Raw genomic sequence first — 24,922 nt, 5'->3', positions numbered from 1 at the left:
ATGGTATTTTAGAACTAAAATTTTTAATATGAAATTATTTTATTTAACTAAAACATGAGGTATTTTGATACAGTATATATTTCTTTCAGTAAAAATAAAATAGAATAAAAGAAGCACTTAATACTAGCTTTTTTAAGCTGTATGGTTATGGTAGAAATAATGAAAATGTATACAGAAATGTTTTAGCCAGTAATTAATTAATAAATGCTACTTTCTGTTTCATTATTTCATTTATATTTGGAATTATTTTTTTAATGCAAGAATTTACAAAAAGCAAAACAAAAACAAAATAGCATTCAATTAATTATACTAAGTGTTTTATACATACTCTTGGTTGTTTTGCAAAGGTTAGTAGTGTTATAATTTCCACAACTCCATTAAAACGTAATTACTACTGTAGACCTTTTAAGTTTATATCTTTGACATACCTCATTGATAATGCTAAGTTTTTAATTGGATTTAATTTGTTTTCACTTGGTGTGGGGTTTGGGGGGGGGGGGGGGGGGGGGGGGCTTATTTATTTATATATTTCTTTTCAACTAGGGCCTAACAGTTTTTTCTTGTTAATATTGTGATTATTTGTGATCTTTGTTTTCATATAAATCTTGAACTATGATAAATTAGATAATTAACACTAGTACTATTGTTAAATTAGGGATTTTTTTTCTTGAATCAATACTTTCCTTTTTTCTTAATGTTACAGACCAGAAAATTTGTTAACGATCTGGCAAAAATATATTCTATCACTGTGACAAATGCTGTGGATGGTGTTGCTTCTTCATGCCATGCCTGTGCCCTGATATCAGAGCAGTCTGGGTCATCATGTGTACCTTGTCCACCAGGACATTATATTGACAAAGATAATAATCAATGTAAAGAATGTCCACCAAACACATACTTATCACCCCATCAGATTTTTGGCAAGGAATCGTGTATCGCTTGTGGACCTGGCAGCCGAAGCAATAAGGTAGAATCCTTCAGATCTATAATATGTAGAGATATGTCATCATAACAGCCTTTACATTTTGATTTATGTATAGTTCTATTGCATATAGTAGTAATATTATGACAGCATGACTGGTCAAGATTCCAATACTGAGCTATTTACTAAAATCAAACTTAGTACAGTAAGTATAGTGTGTTGTAAAATTAGACCTGTAATGAAAGTTATTTTTCCCATACATACTGTGTAAACATGAGTGCTTACTCTTTTATGCTAAAGGTAACAAAAGGTTTATACACCTTAAATGTGAACATCCTTGATTGGGAAAAAAAAAATATCCAAGTGGTAGTCATTAAATACTATCATAGCCTAAAGAGAGCTGTTAAAATGAGAAGATTTATGCATTAAATGAGGGAAAAATATTACACATCTTAAAGAGAATACAGTTTCTGTTTAAATTTACTTTAAAGGTGTCTGGCTCTTTTTTTTAAGGTCACAATAGACATCTGTTTTCAGATTACCCTTGAGTGCATATAGGTTAATAGGGAAGAGGAAAAATAGGAGCTGGAACTGACAGAACTATATTTTGTTTGTTGTTTTGGGTTAATCAGTTGCAAATCTCCTTTCTAACATTACCTGTAATAGGTAAGAGCAATGTGTGTTTCATTATTTTGTCAATTTGTTACCACTCCCTCTGTAACACCCTTGTAAACAATTTTGTTTTGGTGTTTTTCCTAGAACCAGATATAAGGGAACTAGTGAGTATGTTTATTTTTGAAGTAATTAAAATCAAATCAGTCCCTGAAACCAGACTGTATTGTTCCTAGACTTTTATTTAGGGATGTAGGACAAAGTTTATTAAGGCAAGTGTTTATTAAAGAGAGCTCTATAGTGCTAATGTGGTAAGATAAAATCAGTTCATATTTGCACAGGTCTTTGTTAGTAGTCTAACTAATATTTCTAATATAAAGGAACACACAACATTTCATAACAGTGTAGAATATAGTATAATATGAATTTCAAATAACCTTTGACAAGTTATCCAATGACATTCTCATCAGTAAGCTGCAGGAGACATACATTTCATGGTGTAATGTGCAAATAGTTATAGAATCGTTTTAAACAGTGCACTATGATGTGAAGCCCTGAAGCAACCACTCTTTTAAATATTAGATTTACATTTAAATGTTTTAAACAAAGTGGATATGCAGATACCTTAGATCCTGCAAGATTAATAAAGATTTTAATGAATAAAAATAAATTTGTGGTAGGTGTTTGGAAAGTGAAATTTAGTGTAAAAAGATGTAAAGCTTAAGTTATTTTTATGGGAAGTAAATTAATTGGTTAGAATTGCACAATCGGAAGGTTTAGATCTAGAAAATATATTTTAGGTGAACTTGGACTGGTGAACTAGTCATTCTCTAGAGACACTACAGAAGTGCTTCAGAAGCAAACATAAATACTGTAAATTATATATACTATACTTTGTAAAATACAAGTCAAGGTTATTATGCATCTGGTAAATGCAAGTATTTTCAGTTCAAGCAAGTCACACTTAACACATGATAGCAATTGCTTTGAATAATGAAGGCAGATGCCAGCTTTTGGCTTCAAAATACATTTTTCAGCAAGATCTTAGGGACATTGATGGAGTTTGGCTTTGGATAAAAATGGTAGGCATTTCTTTACACTGAATAAGACAAATACTAGGAAGAAAGTACTTAGAAGTGTGAAAGTTGAATATGGTTAATGTTATTTTGAAAAAGTTAATTACATATAAGCTGATAAGCTGTGTTCAGATTAATGGTTGCTATTTTGAAAAAAAATGTCTGATTTCAATGGATATGAATGCTGTATTTACGTATATAAATAACCTTCTGTACAGTATTTTTGTATTGTGTTTTAGTGTTCTTACGCTACTTCACCGGAAGTTTTTAAAATTTAAATATACTGCTCTTGCTACTTATAGTCTATCTTAAATTTTGTATAGTTTTATTATTAAGCTACTAAATAATTAACTGTATTTAAAAAAAATATATATATAAATTTACTCGAGCCCTTTTTTTTTTTTTTTTTTGGCAGGATCACTCTGCTTGCTTCAATGACTGCACTTTCAGATATCATTCTGACAATCATAGTTTGACTTATGATTTTAATCTTCTGAGCCAAGTAGGATCTATAATGAATGGACCAAGTTTTACATCTAGAGGAACAAAGTACTACCATTTCTTTAACCTAAGCTTATGTGAACCTGAGGTAAGTCCCGAAGAGTTGCACTTTTTAATTAGTTAACCATATATTATGTATGTTTAAGTATTAATGAACATTAAAATATAGGTTATATATATTCTTCAAAACACTCAATTGAAACAAAAATCTAAAGTGCAGTTTCTTCCCCTTCAATATTTCATCGTAATGTTGTGAATTGATTCTTTTTTAATTTTATTATAACAAAGGTATGAGTAAACATCTGCAAAAGAAAATAAATATAAATACATTTTAAAAAATACAAAAGTCATTCATGGATGATATACATACAACCCGAAGATAAGTGTAGTTGAGCTTGAGCTAAGGATTCATGGCACATATTCAGTAGTGTAGGAAATTAAATTTAAATTCAGTTTAGAACTGATCAAATGTCATCACTGTAACATAAGGATATAATAAATCTTATGTACAAGATAAACTCGAAACAAAAGTTTGTACCCATGTAGTTATTATCACGAAATAAATGAAATCCAGGACATATAAATCACATAGTAAGTGAGGTAATACAAATCCACTAAAAAAAGCCGCACGTTAACAGCAAGTACTAAGAATAATCTAAATATCACTTTAAAAGGGGGTTTGGTCCAAGATATAAAACAATTACAATATAAAAAGAAAAATCACAAAAACTGACATATTACCAAAGTTTTTAACATCCAAAATTCTTTTATTAAGAATTTTTTTGTTGGGTCTCCTCCAGGTGCACCGGTTTCCTCCCACAGTCCAAAGACATGCGGGTTAGGTGCATTGCCGATGCTAAATTGTCCCTAGTGTGTGCTTGGTGTGTAGGTGTATGTGCGTGTGTCCTGCAGTGGGCTGGCGCCCTGCCCGGGGTTTGTTTCCTGCCTTTCACCCTGTGCTGACAGGGATTTGCTCCAGCAGACCCCCGTGACCCTGTAGTTAGGATATAGTGGGTTGGATAATGGATGGATGGATTATTGTATTATATGTTACCAATTTGTATTTGTTTACCTCAATTACTCAAGCATTATTTTTTGTGTTTTTTGTCTGTTGCATGCTCAAGCTTCATTTTTATATTATTTTTTTGCCAAAGCCATAGCCAGACAAATAAAGTTGCAACACTGAATCATGCTTTACATTAACCTATTTAAAACAGCAACAACGTTTACAGACTGCAAATTTAGGTGGCCCATGCAATGAATTAATTGTTTGAAATGTTTGTGAACTAAAAGTTATACACAGCATACTGAAATGCACCCCTCCACGCCTCCTTGAGCCAGGCACACAGGAATTGGATTAATATGTAAAAATAGCATTTGACTAAAAACGTGTGTTTAATGGAACCTACAGTATCTGTAAAATTCTAATAGGTAGATTTTTCTGTGTTATGAGGAAAATAATATGTGTCATTTGTCATTTTTCAGTACAACATCACTCCACAGGGTGAGTTAGAGTAAAGCTGGTTGGCAGGATGTTTACAGCATAGCACAAATTCACAACTATCCTGATTTTTTTTTTTTTAGATGTTACAGGTCTGCTATAATCAAGGCAGTAAATGCTTCTATGTAGTGTATGAGAGAAAATATCAACATATGTTGATTACCAGAGGAAGAAAACATTGAATTCTTTGAATATTTATTAACAGAGCAGATAATATATACATTTCAGTACACAATGTAAGCATTTCAGTATATTCTGTATGAAACAAAATATTCATTACAGTAATCCCTCCTCCATCGCGGGGGTTGCGTTCCAGAGCCACCCGCGAAATAAGAAAATCCGCGAAGTAGAAACCATATGTTTATATGGTTATTTTTATATTGTCATGCTTGGGTCACAGATTTGCGCAGAAACACAGGAGGTTGTAGAGAGACAGGAACGTTATTCAAACACTGCAAACAAACATTTGTCTCTTTTTCAAAAGTTTAAACTGTGCTCCATGACAAGACAGAGATGACAGTTCAGTCTCACAATTAAAAGAATGCAAACATATCTTCCTCTTCAAAGGAGCAAACAAATCAATAGGTCTGTTTGGCTTTTAAGTATGCGAAGCACCGCGGCACAAAGCTGTTGAAGGCGGCAGCTCACACCCCCCTCCGTCAGGAGCAGAGAGAGAGAGAGACAGATAAAAAAATCAATACGTGCCCTTCGTGCTTTTAAGTATGCGAAGCACCGTGCAGCATGTCACTTCACGAAGCAGCTGCACAGAAGGTAGCCAACGTGAAGATAATCTTTCAGCATTTTTAGACGAGCGTCCGTATCGTCTAGGTGTGCGAACAGCCCCCCTGCTCAATCCCCCTACGTCAGGATCAGAAAAAGTCAGCGCAAGAGAGAGAAAAGTAAGCTGGGTAGCTTCTCAGCCATCTGCCAATAGCGTCCCTTGTATGAAATCAACTGGGCAAACCAACTGAGGAAGCATGTACCAGAAATTAAAAGACCCATTGTCCGCAGAAATCCGTGAACCAGCAAAAAATCCGCGATATATATTTAAATATGCTTACATATAAAATCCGCGATAGAGTGAAGCTGCGAAAGGCGAAGCGCGATATAGCGAGGGATCACTGTATATAATGTATGCTTTTCTGAATCTGGTGTATGTACTGTTAAGAAATTAAGTCCCAAACAACACCTTATAGAAAAAAAATAGTATTCTGAGCTGTATATACAGTCAGTGTACATGTTAGTATTTTTGGTATGCAAGGCACAATGGTTTTGAATGGTCAGTCCTCAGTCCTGGCTGCAGGTTTTTGTTCCAACCAGTTTCTCAATCAGTTTATCATAATTATTATAATTGATCTCATTGTTTAATTAGATCACCCATTTTTTCTTTTTATTTTGCATTCAGAAAAGTGCAGTAGTTTCTGATTTACATTGAAAGAATATTAAACCATATCTGTATATTTTCTGTAACTTTAAATGTTTACTTTGTTTTATCAATTTATTTACTTTTTCTGTTCATTTTCCTTTTTTAATTCTGTCTGAACACAGACAATTAATGTTGAGCAGAGCAGGCATCAGCACAAATGACATTGAAAGGAGCAGCAGCTTCGTTGTTAACCACTTCAGTGCATATTAGTAAATAATCTGCAACTTTCTAAATACAAAATCAAAGGAAAAACACAGGTCAACTAATTAAACAATGAAATCAGTTAAAGATGATAATGACAGAGTGATTGAGAAACTGATTGGAACAAAATCCTGAAACCACAAGGGGTTCTGAGGACTGAAAGTTGAGAACCAGTGTCCTAGGTGAAGGTGAATATTGCGCCCATACATGGGAGCTTTGATGGCGATGTCTTGATCATGGAGTGGGATCTTCACATGCAATGCATTGTATAATAAATTGAATGGGGTTCCCCTTGGTGGAATGTTCATGCATAGGACTCAACTAGCCCCTACTGGGTCACCTAATGGCTTGATTATCAGTGAACCTTCCTTCTTCCACTTCAGAGTTCATGCCATGCAGCATCTGGTCTCTTTTCCCTTGTCGCAACACCTCGGCTTATTCACTCATCTGTCCATGCCATTGTCGTGTTTTGCTGTTGTGCTGGACACATTCAGCTGGCAGTCACACTTGTCTGTGTTAAGCGGAAAAAAAACAGGATGCCTTAAAATAGCATACTCACTACAGCATTATTATTGACAAATATCAACAAGTAAAAATGCGTCGGCTAATTTTCTTTTTTCTATAACGTCAATAAAGTTCAGTCAGATCAGTCGAGCAGTTTTTGATATTTTGGGGTATTTTGTTTTTCTTTTATGGGGGTTAGTGGTTACCCCTAAATACTGATATATTGAAATGCCCTCTCTTAGTGGAAACCTGCTGTGTATATAATATATATATTATACTGTGTATATAATATATAATATATATACACAGTGGAACCTCGGTTTGCGAGCATAATTTGTTCCGGAAACGTGCTCGCAGTCCAAATCACTCGTATATCAAAGTGAATTTCCCCATAAGAAATAATGGAAACTCAGATGATTCGTTCCACAACCCAAAACTATTCATATAAAAGTGGTTAATACAAAATGTAAAGTAAAAATACATAAAACAAATTAACCTGCACTTTATCTTTGAAGAGAATCATGGCTGGTGTGAGTGAGTTTCTAAACTCTTGTGGGATTCCACCCAATGGGACGACACGTGGAAGAGTTTCCCAAAGCAATCGCAGTCTCCCAGCGCTGTAGCCGTAAAAGCGAATCCGAAAAGATCGCGGACATGCTATAAACGCCTGCTGTCGATGGGTGATACAAGGAACATTATAAATGTGCAGAGCACAGTACTACTTGGCCACGACCCTGCCTGACTGCTGTGACTGCTCCCGCTACAATAAATAACCGCGCTGTTGCTGTTTCAAGCTTTATAAAGCTGGTGTTGCTAAAGTACTGAGACTCAGTTTCGTGTTTTGGGGTGCAAGACGGGGACTCGCATGTCACAGCACACACACACACAGTCACAATGCTGTAGTAAACAGTATATGCTCGTACGGATGTTGACTATATGAGTGAGGCACGCCGACTCCGGAGAATAGGAGACGATTGCCCACAATCCCGCAGCGAGAGAGAGAGAGTAGAACCATCAGCTCAGTTGTGATCACATGACGCTCAGCAGACAAAGTGTATACATACTATTCGTATTGCAAGACCTCGCTCGTTTATCAAGTCAAAATTTATTAAAATTTTAGCTCGTCTTGCAAATCACTCGTAAACCAAGTTACTCACAAATCGAGGTTCCACTGTGATACATTATATTATATATATATATATATTGTCGCAGGTGACTGGAGGGGCGACCCAGCCGGGACGCCCAGGTGGGCCGAAAGAGGGCTTACCCCCATCTCAGATCACGTGGGGGCGACCACCCTGGTTGCTATGGGAACCACGGGTACACAGCTTTGAAGTTCGACCCTGTAGGGGCCAGTGGTCACTGCCAGGGGCCGCCCCGATGCCTTGGGAGCCCGGGTGTGGCAGAAGTGCTGGGGGGAAGAGAAGCAGGGACACCCGGAGTGCTTCTGGGTACGCAGCCGGCACTTCCGCCACACTGGGGAGTGCCGGTGGAAGATTGCTGGGAAGCACCTGGAGCACATCCGGGTGTGTATAAAAGGGGCCGCCTGCCTCCCTTCATACGTTGACTTGAGTCGGGAATGAAGGAGGACGAGGTCTCTGGAGGAGGCAAGGAGGCAGCCTGAAGAGAAGGCATTGTGTGTTGTGGCCAGGACTTTGGGGACTGATATATATATATATATATATATATATATATATATATATATATATATATATAAATGGAAAAGCCATTTAGTTAAATGAGTAAAATCTGAATTTCTATATTGAAAGACGGATATTGTTAAAAAAAAATTAGCACTACCAGTTTTTTTTTTTTTTTTTATGGACTCATTAAAATTAATTGCAATAAATAGTTTGAGTGAGTAGTGCTATTAAAATGTTTACTTTTGTTAGAAGTAGCTATGGAAAACTTTTTTTTTTTTTTTTAATAACATAAAATGGAATCAACTTAGCCATTTGTCCATTTGTGCTAACTGGGTTATATTTTTATTTAAGGCAAATAATGATATTACCTAAACATAATTTTAAATGATGGTTCACAACTCAGAGAAATATCATTTTAAAATTTGTTTATTTTGATTCAGGGGAAAAGGATGGCAATTTGCACAGACAATGTTACAGATATTTCATCCAAGGATTCTCAGAATGAAGCAAATGACTATACAAATTTTGTGCAAACTTTTATTTGTCAGTCAACCATTATTCCATCAGATGGACGAGGTTTCAAGACTGCACTGTCATCACAGTCCATCAGTCTTGCTGATTCCTTTATGGGTAAGTAGAAATTTCATCTGGGGTTATCTTACATTTTACCTTCTCGTGTTTTATACTGTGGAGTCTAGCCTGCATTGTTTTGAATAGACAGATTTTGCCGCATATAAGAATATAGACAAACCCATGTTTGATAATAATATTATGAAGACTTATTATCACAGTGCATTACAAATTATCTAATAATTAGGAAGTTGTAAATAACTTTAGTAAAAGCACAAAATTGTTGTACTAATAATCTTATTTATACACTTTCTGAATTCCCCGATAAAATCTGAGCAATGGTAAGTGAGAACAGAAGAAAGATACTTTTGAAGGAAAACACTGGGGTGATACTATTGTACTACAATAAAACTGATGGAAGAATGAATATCAAATGATTAATATGCAGTCCTTGTCAATCATGAAGAAATATACTTTACCTGTATGTTTATTAACATATACCCCAATACTTCCTTGCATTTGTTGTTTTCAAAGTTTGAATTTTCCTCATTAGTAGAGAAGCTGTTGCTGAAAAAGAATAAAGAGCCACTTAACTTGGAAAAATGTGTTTATTGTAAGTACGCATACTATGTGGATTGCACTGATCACACTAGTGTATACATTTAGTGCTTTAGGTACCATATACAATAATGATGTTTGAGCAGTTAAGTAATGTGATATTTTTCATAAATCACTCTGAATCATATTTGTTTACCATGGTATGGGAGAGTGGTGACATGTTGCATTTTTATCTGACATGTCTGTACACATGACAATACTATATTTCTACTGCTACAGATTTGTGAATATGTGAAAATTCTGCATTATTAAAAGCCTACTTTCAAAATTGTGGTATATTGTTTCCAGTAAGTGATGCTCTATACATTATCCTTGTGTGGTGTGACTTCTCATATGACACTGTTGCATCTAACTAAATATAATTAATTGTAGGTATTTGTTTTTTTTTTTTTTTATTGTAGGGGCAACTACTGAAAATACTCTTAATGACATTACTGTAAAATCAGATATCTTCCCAGAAAATTCCAAGAAAATCCCTGATATTAATTTTTTTTATAGGTGAGTATATTTGGATTTAAAATAACACCTACTACTTTTTAAATAATTTTGTTATAAATATTTTGTATTACTATAGAAGGTTTTACTAAGGCATTGAATTTTTGACTTGCATACAGTACTACATTTATGTTACCTGTTAGACAAACTTTTCTGATTCTATTCTAAAGAATTTCTTCATCCCTAGAGCACCCCAGCCAACCTCTTCTTGTGAAAATGGACGCAATTCTGTAATATCACTGAGATGCAACCCTGAGAAAACTGGGAGAGGGCAGCTTTCTGTACCAAGGTATTCAAAATCGCTTCAGTCTTATTCAGTCTTCTCCAATTAAGTTGAACTATTTATATTTTAATAATTGGGTGAAATACTTTCAGATTAACATTAACATTATTTTTTTCCATTTTCTAGACTGTACATGTACATAACTAACAGCTACATAATACAGCAGTCTTTTTTATATTATAAAGTGCATTACTCGGAGATCATTAAGAGTGGTTTATCAACCATCAGATCATCTTTTTATTTCCTGATAAAACATACCATTTCAATGCAGTTTTCATCTCTTATTGATCAGATACTGAGATGCATGTGCAAAGAACTGTGATTTATCTGGCTACTGCGCTTTCATCAAAGTTGAATGTAAAAATTCTAGGTCACTCTGCACAGCAGGAGAATCTGCTCTACCAATGAACTAGGTTCAATGCTGGAAAATGCACTGTGGAATGGTCGTTCCACTTGCATTGTTGTTTCAGTGTCAAAATGGTAACAAAATAACTACAACAACAACAAAAACCCATCATAGCCAAAATAATAATTTTATACTAATTTTAAAAAGTACACAGCACAAACCCATTTATCAGGATTGTAGGAGTTCCTTGATAAAAGTTGACACAGGTGCACGTGGCAGGTTGCTAAAGTGCCTTCAGTACACTACTAGCTGCTTTCTCCAAATGATGGAAGAATTTGGAAGGATAGAAGGGTACAGTGTACTGAAATTCACAAGTACCAGGGTTAAGCAGATTAGCACCTGCAGTGTTCCAGTGTTTCCAGGATTCAGTAGTTCTGGGTTCTCAAATGCCAGTGTGTGAGAATACTTTTTGCAACTTGAAGATAATTTTTTTTTGGTAAACCCAATTTGTGTCTAACCTGAAGCTTTGCCACTGTCCCCATACCTAATGACCTCACTACTACAAATCTCAAGAAACAAAAAATGTTCTTAATGTTTCTCCTGGTATAGCCCAAGAAATACTGTACTTTCTCACAGTCTGATGAAGCATAATGGCAAACACATGGCAAGAATACCTAAAAAAGGAAAAGCTAGCATCGTACCCATATGATAGATAGAAATAACACACACAGGCATGTGCAGTGTATACAGACCCCTTCCTTTCTGCACACTTTGTGTTTTAGATTTGGTTTTTAATGGATACATTTGGTGTTTTTGCTTATTAATCTACACTCCATAAACCATAATGACAACGTGAAAATTTGTTTTTAGAAAGGTTTACAAATTTATTAAAAATCAAAACCAAAACTCATTCATATGAATATTCACAGATTTTGCTGTGGCACTTATGGCCGTGTCCATCCTGTTTGCTTTAATAATCCTTGATGTGTCTGAAACTTGATTGGGATGTTACCTGTGGTAAATTGAATTGATTGGACACAGTTCAAAAAGGCACACACACTTGTACATATAAAGTCCCACACTTCACACTGTATGTCAAGACAAAAAACAAACCATGAAGTCCAAAGAACTTTCTATAGACCTTTGTACTAAAATTGTGGTGAAGCATAGGTCAGGATAAAGGTATATGTCAGAAGGATGACCATCTCTGCAGCACTCCGTCAATTAGGCATTTATAGTAAAGTGAGTAGATGGAAGCCACTCTTAAGTAAAAGGCATATGACAGCCTGCTTGGAGTTTACCAAGTGGCATTTAAAGGACTTGAGAGTGTAAAATAATTCTCTTGTCTGATGAGACAAAAGATTTGATTTTTTTCAGTTCATTTGGGCAGAACTCCCAAGTTATAATTCTGACAAAAACTCACTAACCTAATACCATCCCCAATATGCAGCATTGTGATGGCAGCATCGTGTTATGGAGGGTGTTTTCAGTGGCAGGAACAAGGAGTCTGGCCAGAATTCAGGAAATGGTGAATGAAGCCCAATACAGAGTGGTCCTTGAAAAAAAACCTGCTCCGGACTGGACTTGACTGCTGGACTTTGGCAATGGTTTACCTTTTTGCATGACAATATCCCAAAACATATTGGCAAGACAACTGTTGTGTGGCTTTGAGACAAGTCTCTGAGTGCCCTTGCATTGCCCAGTCAAAACCTAAACTTAAACCCCTTAGAACATCTGCCGAAGATGGCAGTTTACAGAAATTTCCCATCCAATCTAGCGGGGCTTTAGATGATCTCTCAGGAAGAATGGAATAACCTGGTCAAAGCCAGGTGTGAGAAGCTTGTAAAGACTTACCAAGGAAGAGTCAAAGCTGTAATTGCTGCCATTATGGGTTATTAGTGTAGATTTATAAGCAAAAATGTCATATTAATCCATTTAAACATTAATTTGTGTGAATATCTATCCCTCTATCTATCTGTGGTAAATAAAAAGACTATGCAGTTCCTATAAAAAGTATTTGCCTCCCCTTGGACGTTTTTTTATTGTTATACTGTACAACATTTAATTTTTAACACTGATCATCAGAGAAGAACTCTTTAATGTCAACATGAAAAGAGTTCTTTGCAATGTGCTCCAAATTAATTATAGATATAAAACACAAAATAATTAATTGCATAAGTAGTAAGTTAGTATTTAACAGATGCAACTTTGGCAGCAATTCCAGTCTTGAGTATGCGTGGCCAGGTCTTTATCTGTTTTGCACAACTGGACACTGCAGTTTCTCCATTTTTCTTTGTAAAACTGCTCTGTCAGGTTGGATTGTGGTTCAGTGTTTAATGTGGCCACTCCAGGACATTAACATTGTTGTTTTCCTATGTAGCTTTGGTTTTTTGCTTTTAACTCTCTCTTGGATTCTCTAGTATTTTGTTGCATTCATTTTATCCTGTACCCGTGTAAGCCTTCAAGGCCCTGCTGCAGAGAAGCATCCCTACTGCATGATATGCTGCATTCCCACTGCATGATGCTGCCATTCCCGTGCTTCACAGTTAGAATCTGATGACCAAAAAGCTTAATTATTGCCAGACCATAGAATTTTCTTCCAGGTGACTTCATAGTCTCCCATCTGCCTTCTGGCAAACTCTGGCCAAGATGTCTGGGGATTTTTTTTTTCTTCCTTTTGTTCAAACAGGGGTGTTCCCTATGACAGGTGACACACCCAGACAACAGCTGTTGTTTTGCTCATTCTCTCCCATCTGAGTCACTGTAGCTTGTAACTCCTTCAGAGTTATCATGGGTTTCTTGGTGGCTTCCCTCTCATGTCTTTTTCTTCCATGATTGCTCAGTTTTTGTGGATGGACTGTTCTAGGCAGTCTGTGCCACACTCTTTCAATTTTTTAATGATTGATTTTACTCCAAGGGGTATTCTGTGATTTACATATTTTCTTGTATTACTCCCCTAACTTTTGCTTTAAGCACTTTAACAGAGTTGCTTAGAGTGTTCTTTTGTCTTTATTGTGTAGGTTATACATATACATGTGCATTTCTACTATAATCAATTAAAACACCTTGACTACAAACAACTGATCTCCAATTAATTAATCACGTGACTTCTAGACCTATTGGCTGCACCAGTGATGATTCATACATTTGTCATATCAACAGGGGTGAATACTTAATGCAGTTATTTTGTGTTTTGTATTTGTTATTAATTTAGACCACTTTGAAGAGATATGTTTTCACATTGAAATTAAAGAGTCTTTCTGTTGATCAGTGTCATAAAGGCCAAATTTAAATCTGTGATTCCATGTTGTATTACAGTGAAATATGAAAACTGCAAGAGGGTGAATACTTTTTGTAGGCAGTGGCACTGTATATGTAATGGTACATTAATAATATTTCATACACAGATTACAAAGCTTATTGAATACTTAGACCACACTGACACTTGAATTATTAGTTTAACTTTGTTGTTGCCTACGGACTGAATATTCAATAAAAAAATTTATGATGTCATTATTGAATAGACATTTTTACTGAACAATTATAGACAGATAGATTGGATTTTATGTGTCCCAAGTGGGAAATTTGGCATTTTACAGAAGCTCTTTAAATAAATAGATAAATGCATTTATGTACACACACAGAAAATTGTAAGTAAAAGCGTTTTGATATCCAGCTAGCTACTGTGTACGTAAATTTTCACAGACTTTAATCAAAACATTGTTTTTGTTTTTTCCAGTTTGTGCCCAGCAGGAACCTGTGATGGTTGCAACTTCTATTTTTTATGGGAAAGCGCTGAAGCCTGTCCTCTCTGTACAGAGTCAGACTACCATGAAATAGAAGGTGCCTGCAAAGGTGGAATTCAGGTAAAGACTTTTTTTTTTTTTTTTTACAAAAAAATAACAAAGATAGGTATTCTTTATTTTCCAAATTTTCTTTTTACACTTCACGCATAAAATATTAGCCAATTTTTTCTTCTGTGTCAGTAGGTTGCTTCAGATACCATGACACTAAACCAGATTTTTCATTAAATTTAAGGTAAACTAATGTAACACCTTTCACTGCCATAATTTTTAGGTTCTGTATTTTGTGTATTATTAATGGGTGTAATATTCTTTTACAGGCTAGTAATTACAATAGGCAAGCAAATAAGTGTAAATTTACGGGTCACATCTGTAAAAGTAGAAATATTTCAAAGAAGCAACTGCGACAGCTGTTCTGAGATGTTGAAATTCTGAGTTTTGTAGGTTATTAGCACTGTCTTGAAAATGGTTGTGGAATGATTAGCTAGCAGATGTAGACAAATTACCTAAAACTTAGTAAAGTCAATTAAGTTATCTGTGGCAGAAAAAAGTGCAGTGGTTCAGAAGGGAAACATTACAATAAAAGATTTATATGTACTGACTGTATCAGTTTCACATAAAAAGGGTGATTTTAAAAAAAATTTTTCTATTGGTACTATAATTGACAATGCATCTTTTATTAACCCTTTAAGGAAACCTTATTTGTGTGGAGTGAACCCAAGCTTTGCAAAAATGGTGTACACCTTCCTGATAAAAAGAGATCCCAATGTGAGGCTATTGACTTCTGGTTAAAAGCTGGTGCTGGATTGGCTGCATTCATGGCTGTTCTTCTAATATCTTTAACATGCTATTTCTGGAAGAAAAACAAAAAGTAGGTACTTGCTACAAATATTATCACTGGGAATTAAAATGTAAACAGAACTGTTAAGTATTGAAAATTGAAATATGAAATACATTTAAGTACATCTTCAGACTTTTTAAAGGACATTTCATTAAGATAAACCCACAGTGGCTAGCACTACTGCTGCACTACTCCATTGTCCCAGATTTAGATCCCTTACTGAGCACTTTTTGCCTTTGCTCGTTGAATGTGTTCTTTAGATACCGATTCTTCCTTCCTAATGCCGAGATTTGGTTGATTTTCTCTATGGAAGTTAGAGTACAATATGAAGGACCTATGACCTGTGATGAAGTGGCATTTCACTTTGAGTTGATTTGATGCTGCTGATTATTCCCTATTAATTTTAAGGTTTAATTCAGCTAGTTATACAATACCAACAGGCTACCCTGTTATTTTATTGTACAGTATATTAAATTGGCTGTCACAGAGTTTTACAGTGCCTGGGTTAACCCTTACTTCTCTTAACTTCTCATCATTCTGTTTGTTCATAATCAATTATTGAGAGAATCACATTTAGTTTACCATAATAAGAATTTACATCAGAAGAAAAAGCTTCAGCAGTATTAGTAACTTATTATATTTTAATTTTGTGTGAAGTTATTATGTTTAGTCCCTTCAGATTTTGTGACCAGTCATTATTTTACATATAGAAACTTAATTTCAGAGTCACAGTTGAAAGTGGAGAATGCTTTTCTTGTAGGCAGTCAGCTTCAGAGTAAAGGCCAAATACAGCTTTATTTGTAGTGCTTCTTTTACCCTAATACCAGTAAGCATCAGGAATCCGCATCAAATGGAAAATTTGGTTCCAAATGTGTGTTGTATTTTGTTTTTTGCTTTTATCTCTTCTTTTACAAGCAAGAATGTTGGCTTGGTTATATCAAAGATAAGTAATTCACTTTTGTTTTTTTTTCTGTTTATTATTTCACACTTTGCGTGGCACTTTAACCTTTACCTTTTTATTTTTTCATTAAACATCAAAGTTTCCTACATGTGCTCAACAATGTCGTGAGTGCATGCACTTTGCAGTACAGTAGACTTGTGACACCATTTGTGTAAAATTTTAACCACTGCTCTAGACAAAATCTGCTGGAACCATTAATGTGCGTATGTATAAATGATGCCTAGTGCAATAACGTGAGAACTTCAAGATGCAAACCACACTCAAAGCAAATTTGTCTATGTCTTAAAGTTGCACTGACATGGCCTTGCAGTGAACTGGTAAAAAGCTACAGATTTACAGCACTAGGCAGGAGTTTGCAATTATACCTTCCCTACCTTGGATATCCTTTGCGATAAAGTCCAGAGTAACGGAGTGAACAGACACCTCTAATCAGGATGTTTGGTTGAAGAGTCAATGCTGTGCGTAGAAATAAGTAGGGAGTTCAGTTCCCTACTTCAGTCTTTCAGTTTCCTCTCAATGCTTTTTGGTCATACGTTTTGTCAGTCTTAATCAGCCATTAATCCTCATGGCATCTTCACTTTTCGTTTTTTTGGTTGCAAAAATGTAGAATAACCTCCCATAATTTAGTCTACGCCACTTTAATTTCAATCAGCCTGACCCCAGTGCGCTAAGTGAAATCTTTGTAGAAGCTCAAGCCTCCCCAAAACAACCCAGAGAGATGTAGGGCACATAGGTTCCTCCACAAAGGTATGGCAATTTTATTTACAGTTTCTTTTTTCCTACCTAATATTAAATTCTGGGTGTTTGATGGCTAGCACTGCCACATCATTGCTTCAGGGACCCAGATTTGATGGACGATCCAGTCTCTATCCATTTGGAGTTTACAAATTCTCCCCATACTTGAGTGGAATTTCTTTTGGTACTCAGTCTTTTTCTTCACATTTCCAAAGATGTGTATATTCGGTTATTTACCAACATAAAATTTGGTGTCCTGTCCTGAGATGTCTCCTGCTTTGCATTCAAAGCTGCTGGAATAAATTCTGGTTTGCTACAACTGTGTAAAGTAAAACAGTAGATGGATTTATTGAATAAAAACTGTCTTGTGAACTCTACTTTTAAATCTCTGTAAATGTTTCTGTGGTATGCTGAAGTATAATTACAAGCATTTCATAAGTTTCAAAGGTGTTTATTGACAATTACATTAAGTTTATGCAAAGAGTCAATACTTGCAGTATTGGCCCTTCTTTTTCAAGACCTGTGCAATTTGCCCTGGCATTCTGTCAATCAACTTCTGGTCCAAATCCTGACTGATGGCAGCCCATTCTTGTATAATCAATGCTTCGAGTTTGTCAGAATTTGTGGGTTTTTGTTTGTCCAACCGCCTCTTGAGGATTGACCACAAATTCTAAATGGGATTAAATTCTGGGGAGCTTCCTGGCCCATGGACCCAAAATTTTATCTATCGTGATTTTATCAATCGTGATTTGAATGTACTGTAGGATTTGTCAATCCTGGTCTTGGGATTTCAAATGGAGTTGCTAGAAATTTTATTATTAATTGCTGTGTTTTTCCTTTGTAAATATATGCATACTAAAATTTTTATAATATAGATAAATAAAATATTTTGTCTAAGTAAAACTTAAACACTTTTTAAGTAATTTTAACTCTACAAGTATTTCATTTTCTTGTATAATATGTGCTCTAAATTCCAGAAAATAATTGCCATATATCACTTTAATTTTTAAAGGCTTGAGTACAAATATTCAAGACTGGTTATGACCTCTAATAAAGAATGTGAATTACCAGCAGCAGATAGCTGTGCCATAATGGAGGGTGAAGACAATGATGAAGATGTAGTATATTCAAATAAATCCTCCTTGCTAGGAAAACTAAAATCTATTGCAACAAAAGTAAGTATTGAATTTTAAACTTTTCTTAACATGAGAGTAGTCAATGAAACCATTTTAACTTATTAATGATACATTTAATACACTCTGTTAAGTTAATTTCAAAATGAATCCTGCATGTCAGCTTCAGTTAATTAATTGGCCTGGTAGACATGAGTGTAGGTGTTCATGAATGTGTCCTCCATGAGATGTTTGTTGTTTTTTTGCCCCATACTGCCGAGAGACTTCATTCACTTGTAACAATGTAACATACAAATTAATTTCAATGCATGTGGCTTTTAGTAGCACAGTAAAATAACTCAATTTAACTTTTAATGTTTATGGCGGATATCATCTGTGAGCTGTTACCAATGTCTTTCATCAAATGTATTGGGTGTTTTTCATAAAATGCAGTTTACATATTGATGGATGCTATTCATTCTTTGTATAGTTGCTTCCAGTATTTACTGTAGTTATTAAATAGCTTATTTTTCAGTTTCACACTGCATTTCCATTTCTGAATATGTCATATTCTTCAGAAACGTAACCTGACTGTGCAGATTACACCATCTTCTTTTGCAATTTACACACTAGGTTTCCTTAGTGTATGTTTTACTTTTTAGCTGAAAGAAATTTCCATAGACCTCCTACCTTTGAGTTATATTCCCTGTAAACCTTGTGCCTGTTTGCTGTCACTACAGATTGTTAACCTTGTGTGCACAACACAAGAGAGGTAGTAGTACACAAATAAAACATAACTTTATTACAGTGATTTTAGGAAATTCTCCATTGATTCAGAAATATTTTAAGTTTGCAATGCACCATTTTAAAAGCTAAAACTACCCCAATCCGGTCAAGTAGTGTAAGATGCCAAGTGCATGTTAGAATTATGTTTACCACTCACTTATATATTCATGCTATTATTAGATGTGGGAGTAGCACTCATTTCTGCAAAATGATTACATTTGTAGACATACGTGATTTATTTCCCGTGTCTGTCATAATTAGTTCATTTTAATCACTGTCAGCATATCATACTTGTAGGTCTCCTTACTTTTTGTGTGCTTAACCAGGCGGTTTTGTCTGTCTTTGTTTATATAGTACACTTTGCAGTTGCTGGAAATCCCCAGGAATTATACTAGGTTTTGATCTGGTAATTACAGGATCAGGAATTCAGAGATGTGTGGATTCTAATTTGATATAAATCCTCTTGACAAAGGAATTTGCTGGGAAATTTTACTGAATGTGTGAGATGGTCTTTTGAGGAATCTTAACTCCTATATCAGGTTTCTGTAAACTCTTCTCTGATGAGAAGTAAAAACATTAGTTTCCCTTCATCTGTCAGAATAAACCTTGCACTTTAGTTCTGGGGTGTGCTTGAATTTATGAAAAAGTATTTATACAAATGCACTTGTGTGTTTTATGTAACAAAGTAGCCAACATGACGTACATCTATCATTTAAAATTCCAGACTGATATTGCTTGTAGGATAAGGATGCATCAGTTTAGACACCAATATTTTATAGGTCTGTTACAAGTGACTTAGCTGCATTCCAGAAATGATGATAGTTTACAGTTTTACCATTTTTTTTTTTTTGTTTAAATAAATAACTGAATGAATCAGTACAGTTTACAATGCATTTTACGATTTTGGAAAGTTCTCTCATCTGATAGATGACATGCTGAATGAACAGACTGACCATCTTGCCTGTGTGCAGAGTATTATTGATTTTTCTTTATTTTTATTGTAAGTATTCATTTTTGTTTCTGTGCAAAGCAAATAAAATTACAATATTCTAAAATTACAAAGGTAAAAGAAACATGACAATAATAAAATTTAAACATTATACAGTACACAATAAATATTCTAGCCTGCAGATGTTTTAGGAAGTTGTCAAAAATAAAAAGAATGAATCGAACAATGCACATTGTTTGATAATCCAGGTAAGTTGATTGCAATATTAAGACAGCAGTGATTTTAATGTTGACAGTAAACATCAAAAATAGATTTAAGAAGATATGGTCAAGATTAGGAGCCATTAAGTCAAATGAACATCTGCCAAAAGATGAGCAGCAGGGCCTTTGGCTGGCATCAGATGTTCTCAAATGTCTCTCAGGTTTTTTATGAGAAAGACAGGGAAGATAAGTGTAAAGTTTTTGACATTTTAAAAGAAACCTGTGTAGGTAAGCCAGCTTGAGGGCTGATGTGGTAAGAATATTGTGTTTGAATTACGAGAGGGACAGAACTACGATAGCCAAGTCAAGATGTACGACAGAAAAAGGGGCATCTGAAACAGAGAGTAGGGACTTGAATTTTAGCATAGCAGTGAAATAGAGGTCATTTGGCGAATCAAGCATTATAGTGACAGCATGAAGAGCTTAAAACTATTAAGTACAAAACCTCTGTGTATGCAACCATAGGAGAGGAACTGCAGGCTTGAGCCACTGTTGTAAATGACTTATTGCAAAGAATCAGTGAAGCAGGAAGACATCCTAAGAGTAGAATAGCCCTCTCAGTTCACTAAACATCCTCAGACATGTAGGAAGATCTTTCTTGCTTGTAGTGTTATATTGGAGGCTTCTATGTAATGTGTATAGTATAAATGGTTTCTAAAATGTAATACATTTATACTGGCCAGGAGGTGTATATTCAAGACTTTACAATGTGATTTACATAATAGCTGACAAAAGAGCTTATTTTGAATAGTTTACTCATATCTGCTAAATAATTAAATGCAATTATTTTCTAGAAAGAAATAATCTTTTCAGTATATTCCTTTTCTCACACTGGTAATTCTAATAGTAAACTGAAATAGAATATAATATATATACAATAAAAATGTGTTGACTTTTGATTGTTCATATTTAATGATAATTTACTTTTAAAACCACCTCATCTTAACTACTAAAAGTTCAGATCAGGGTATGTTGTTCACTTCCTAGTAGGATTGTTTTTGTGTGTTGTATTCTTTTTTCCTTCTTTTCCAGCAGCTTTCTTCCTATAGTGTACACTGTCAGGATAATTATTGAATATCTGCTCTGAAATGGCTGTGAGTTGGCGTTTATGTGGCTATGTTGTTGAGTCCCCAATAGTGGAGTGGAATTAACCTGACAGTAACAATCCAGTATAAGCTCATAATTTTTTTATTTTAACTTTAAAGGCACCTATACTCACCTTAAAATATGCATTAAGTGGCTATTTAATAACAAATCTATAGTGCAGTATACATTGAAGCAGGAGACATCAGATTTTTTCAAGCATATTATTCATAATTTTAAACAGACTTTGTGGGACAGGCAGTGACATGAGATTTGTCAGATCATAAAGTGTGCTATTGGGCTGTTGAGGAGTGAGCATTACGAAAGAGGTGCATCTTTACACCTGTCTTTTCTTATTCAAATGTTTGATAACCGCTGGACTGCCATCACATACTGAATGTGGGAGCATGTTAATACATAGGCATTCAACTAGGAATTTAAGTACTGGCACATACAGTAAGTAATTCTGATTCTGGAAATGAATAACTATTGGTACACACTATTATGAATCAACCATAGGCAAGAAGAAACGGATGTAATTTGATCATTTTGGAACTGCAGCATTATTTAAAACATTAATAAATATTTGTTAGTAATATTACTATACTGTATTTACCCTGTTAACTGTGGGATTTTTTTTTAAGGGAAATGGAGACATTTTTGAATCTGTTCAACTGAAGTCATCCAGAGCCCACAATATATGAAAAATAGAAGATGTTTTACATGTATCATATACTAATTCTAAAAGGAAAACCTGTGCAAAACCACCTTGTGCCCCATCCTGGGTGATGTGGAAGTCAGCAATGCAGTTACAAAAGATTACAAACAATTGGTTGCCTTATTACCGGGAATTCATTCCTTGCCAAAGGGATTTTTGGAAATGTAATTGCCAGGCTGGTGATAAGTTCAACTCAGGAAGAGACCTAGAACTTGAATTTGCCAGAGAAAGGAACATTTTAATATATTTTACATTTTGGTTCTTGAACAATTTTGAACATTGATTTCAGCGTTTCTATACATGCAAGTTTTGAAAAGAATGAGGGGTATATAAAGATTAAACTACCAGTTATGAGTGGAAAGGGAAGATCCAATTTTAGCATTGGCTGTTTGTGATGCTCATGTTAAAATGATAGAAAGGTATTGGAATAAATGGAAATTTATTTACAGTTGACATATTTCATAATACATTAACTCCATAAACTAAAATGGGTGACATGAATTATTATCATTTTGATTGGAAATCAACGTACAGAAAAAGATTATTTTTCATTTTAAATCAGTAACCTGTAAAATAAGAATCCTATAACCTAAGAAAGTTTATTTATATTTGTTGTTTGTCTATTTTGCTTAACCTTGGGGTAAATCGTATCTTTTTCTTTAAAATCATTAGTGAAACATACATTTCCAGAAAGGGTGTCTGTGTGTGTATATATATATATATATATATATATATATATATATATATATATATATATATATATATATATATATCCTTCTTAAAGCAGCTTGGAATTTTAGGACTTTGCTTTGTCTTGTACAAATCAGAATATTTAGTCTTTTTGGCAAACTGTACTAAATACGGTCACATTTATATAATTTTTCTGAATAGTCCTGGGAATACAGCAATGTGTTTCCTTACAAATGTATACTATCTTTTGGATTTTCATTTGAATACATTCAAAAAGTAAAAGTCAATTTATTTATAGATGATATAATTTTAATAAGGTTTGTTAAAGACCTTAATATTTAAAAATAAAAAGAAATGTTTGTTTTTCAAAAAAACAAAAAAAAAAAACTTAAGTGCCCACACCAAAGTGCATAGACCTCTGAAAGGAAATAGCAACACATCAACGAAGATTTGATTATGTAATCATTATTCAAGGAACATAATACTGCTATGCAAAATAAATTCAAGAATATGAAATAGGTGCCATGTACTTGGTAAGATACACAAAGCAAAAGCTTGCCAGTTTGCCAATGTATGGAAGTGTGTTTCATAAGAATGGGCCATGCATTAAAAGGAGAATTGGAAAGTAGAATATCCTGGCCATTTTTTAATAAGAACACGATCTGGTACAATGCATAAGCTTGAAAAAAGTGCATCCCAACTTAAAACTGATGTACCTGAAGAACTCAAAGTTGATTATTGCTGACAGTACTTCTTTAAATTATTTCTTGCACTTTGTTTCAATATATAGATATTGGCCAAAATGAAAAGAAACATCAATGTTTATATGCTGCAGTGTATCAGAGTATATATTATTCCATTTTTCTTGATTTTATTCCAATTTTCAGAAGTGTATGTTTAAAATTATTTTTGATTAATGCTTTTACTTGTCTGTATTGCATAATATTTTTACTTTGTAAACTGTGTTGTGTGCTTTATTGGAAAACCTTTTGTTACATTCAGCATATTCCCTTCTTTGAAAAAGATGGTAAGCATAAAAGGCAAATTACCTCTCATTCAGAAACATATAATATGTATATTTTTTATTATTTTTAAGTGTATTTTTTGTACAAGTTGTTAAATAATTTGTTTTAAGTGTTTATACATCAATAAATTGTGTTTTTATTTGTATAAAATAGTTGGTAAATTGTTAAGATAAGTCTCCCACCCATTTTTCTGGAGAATTGATTTATGTAAATAAAGTTTATTGGTCATCATTTATTTGCGTTATTTAATATTTTCACATTTTGAAGTCATGTATGCCTTTCTTTGGCAGAACCCAATTCCTTATAACCTTAGACACTGTTTACATGCAGTTTAATATTTTTGTTATTTGTAGCATACGTATGCAACTGGAATAAGATTCTTTAACATTATTAAAGGATGAAAAGCCAATTCCCTTTTTAATTAACTTAGTACAGCTATGAAAATAAAAAGTTGCCCTTTTTAAAATTTTTCTTGGTAGTGCTGTTTATGTCTTGGGGGTTTATATTTTTTGGTACTAAAGCCACTGCACCATATGATATATGCAGTGTACGAGCAGTATATGTAGAATGTGTGAATATTATATAGATGCATACATGCACATAAATTATATATGTGATGTATGTGTGTGTGTATATAATGGTTATATAAATGAAATAATAAAATGAATAGGTTAATTCCATGCAGAAAATAAAAACGAATGTTTGAGCCATCAACAAGTGTATGGCGTATCTGATGAGTCTTTCTAACCCTTTATTTTGCAGTATGGAATTTACTCTTATTTTTTTGAGATACACACAGCCATTAAACGTCGTATATACACTGTATGTGTGTATATATATATATATATATATATATATATATATATATATATATGCAAAGTGTATATGTTTTTTAAAATTATTACTGTAAAATCAAAAAAATGATTTGTGAATCACTTTGTATGTAATTTATGTTGTTTGTATATGTTGTGGTGTACATTAAATGCTGGGTTATATATGTTCATTGTCAAAGAATTGTTTTTGGTTGTTGGTATATATCTAATAAACTATTTTGGAAGTATTTATGTATTTCACCAACATTTTTTTGTTTTCTTGATTTGTTACAGTACAATTATTCATGATATTCTGTAGATTGTATAGGTCGTTTGTTTTTTTTTTTAATCTTTTGTCAAGAAAAGTAGTATACTATTTTTAATATTCATACTTTATACCTCACAGGATATTGTTAATAATGTTAATGTATGCAAGTTATTTTTTTAAT

General features: G+C 34.0%; 1 protein-coding gene across 1 annotated transcript in view; it reads left to right on the top strand.

Moving 5' to 3' along the window:
* Positions 1-23,892, top strand: part of elapor2b (endosome-lysosome associated apoptosis and autophagy regulator family member 2b) — a 95,289-nt gene extending 71,397 nt beyond the window's left edge. The window contains exons 14-22 of the mRNA XM_028815018.2: positions 704-967; positions 3,026-3,199; positions 8,827-9,016; positions 9,976-10,072; positions 10,257-10,358; positions 14,438-14,564; positions 15,194-15,372; positions 18,051-18,213; positions 21,873-23,892. Of these exons, the coding sequence (XP_028670851.1) occupies positions 704-967; positions 3,026-3,199; positions 8,827-9,016; positions 9,976-10,072; positions 10,257-10,358; positions 14,438-14,564; positions 15,194-15,372; positions 18,051-18,213; positions 21,873-21,932 (1,356 nt within the window). The 3' untranslated portion in view covers positions 21,933-23,892. The remainder of the gene's footprint in view (positions 1-703; positions 968-3,025; positions 3,200-8,826; positions 9,017-9,975; positions 10,073-10,256; positions 10,359-14,437; positions 14,565-15,193; positions 15,373-18,050; positions 18,214-21,872) is intronic.
* Positions 23,893-24,922: the final 1,030 nt, after the last annotated feature.

Source organism: Erpetoichthys calabaricus, chromosome 1 (assembly GCF_900747795.2).
Source record: "Erpetoichthys calabaricus chromosome 1, fErpCal1.3, whole genome shotgun sequence".
NCBI lineage: Eukaryota > Metazoa > Chordata > Cladistia > Polypteriformes > Polypteridae > Erpetoichthys > Erpetoichthys calabaricus.
The sequence above is the reverse complement of the archived record's forward strand: the minus strand, read 5'-3'. Positions and strand labels throughout refer to the sequence as shown.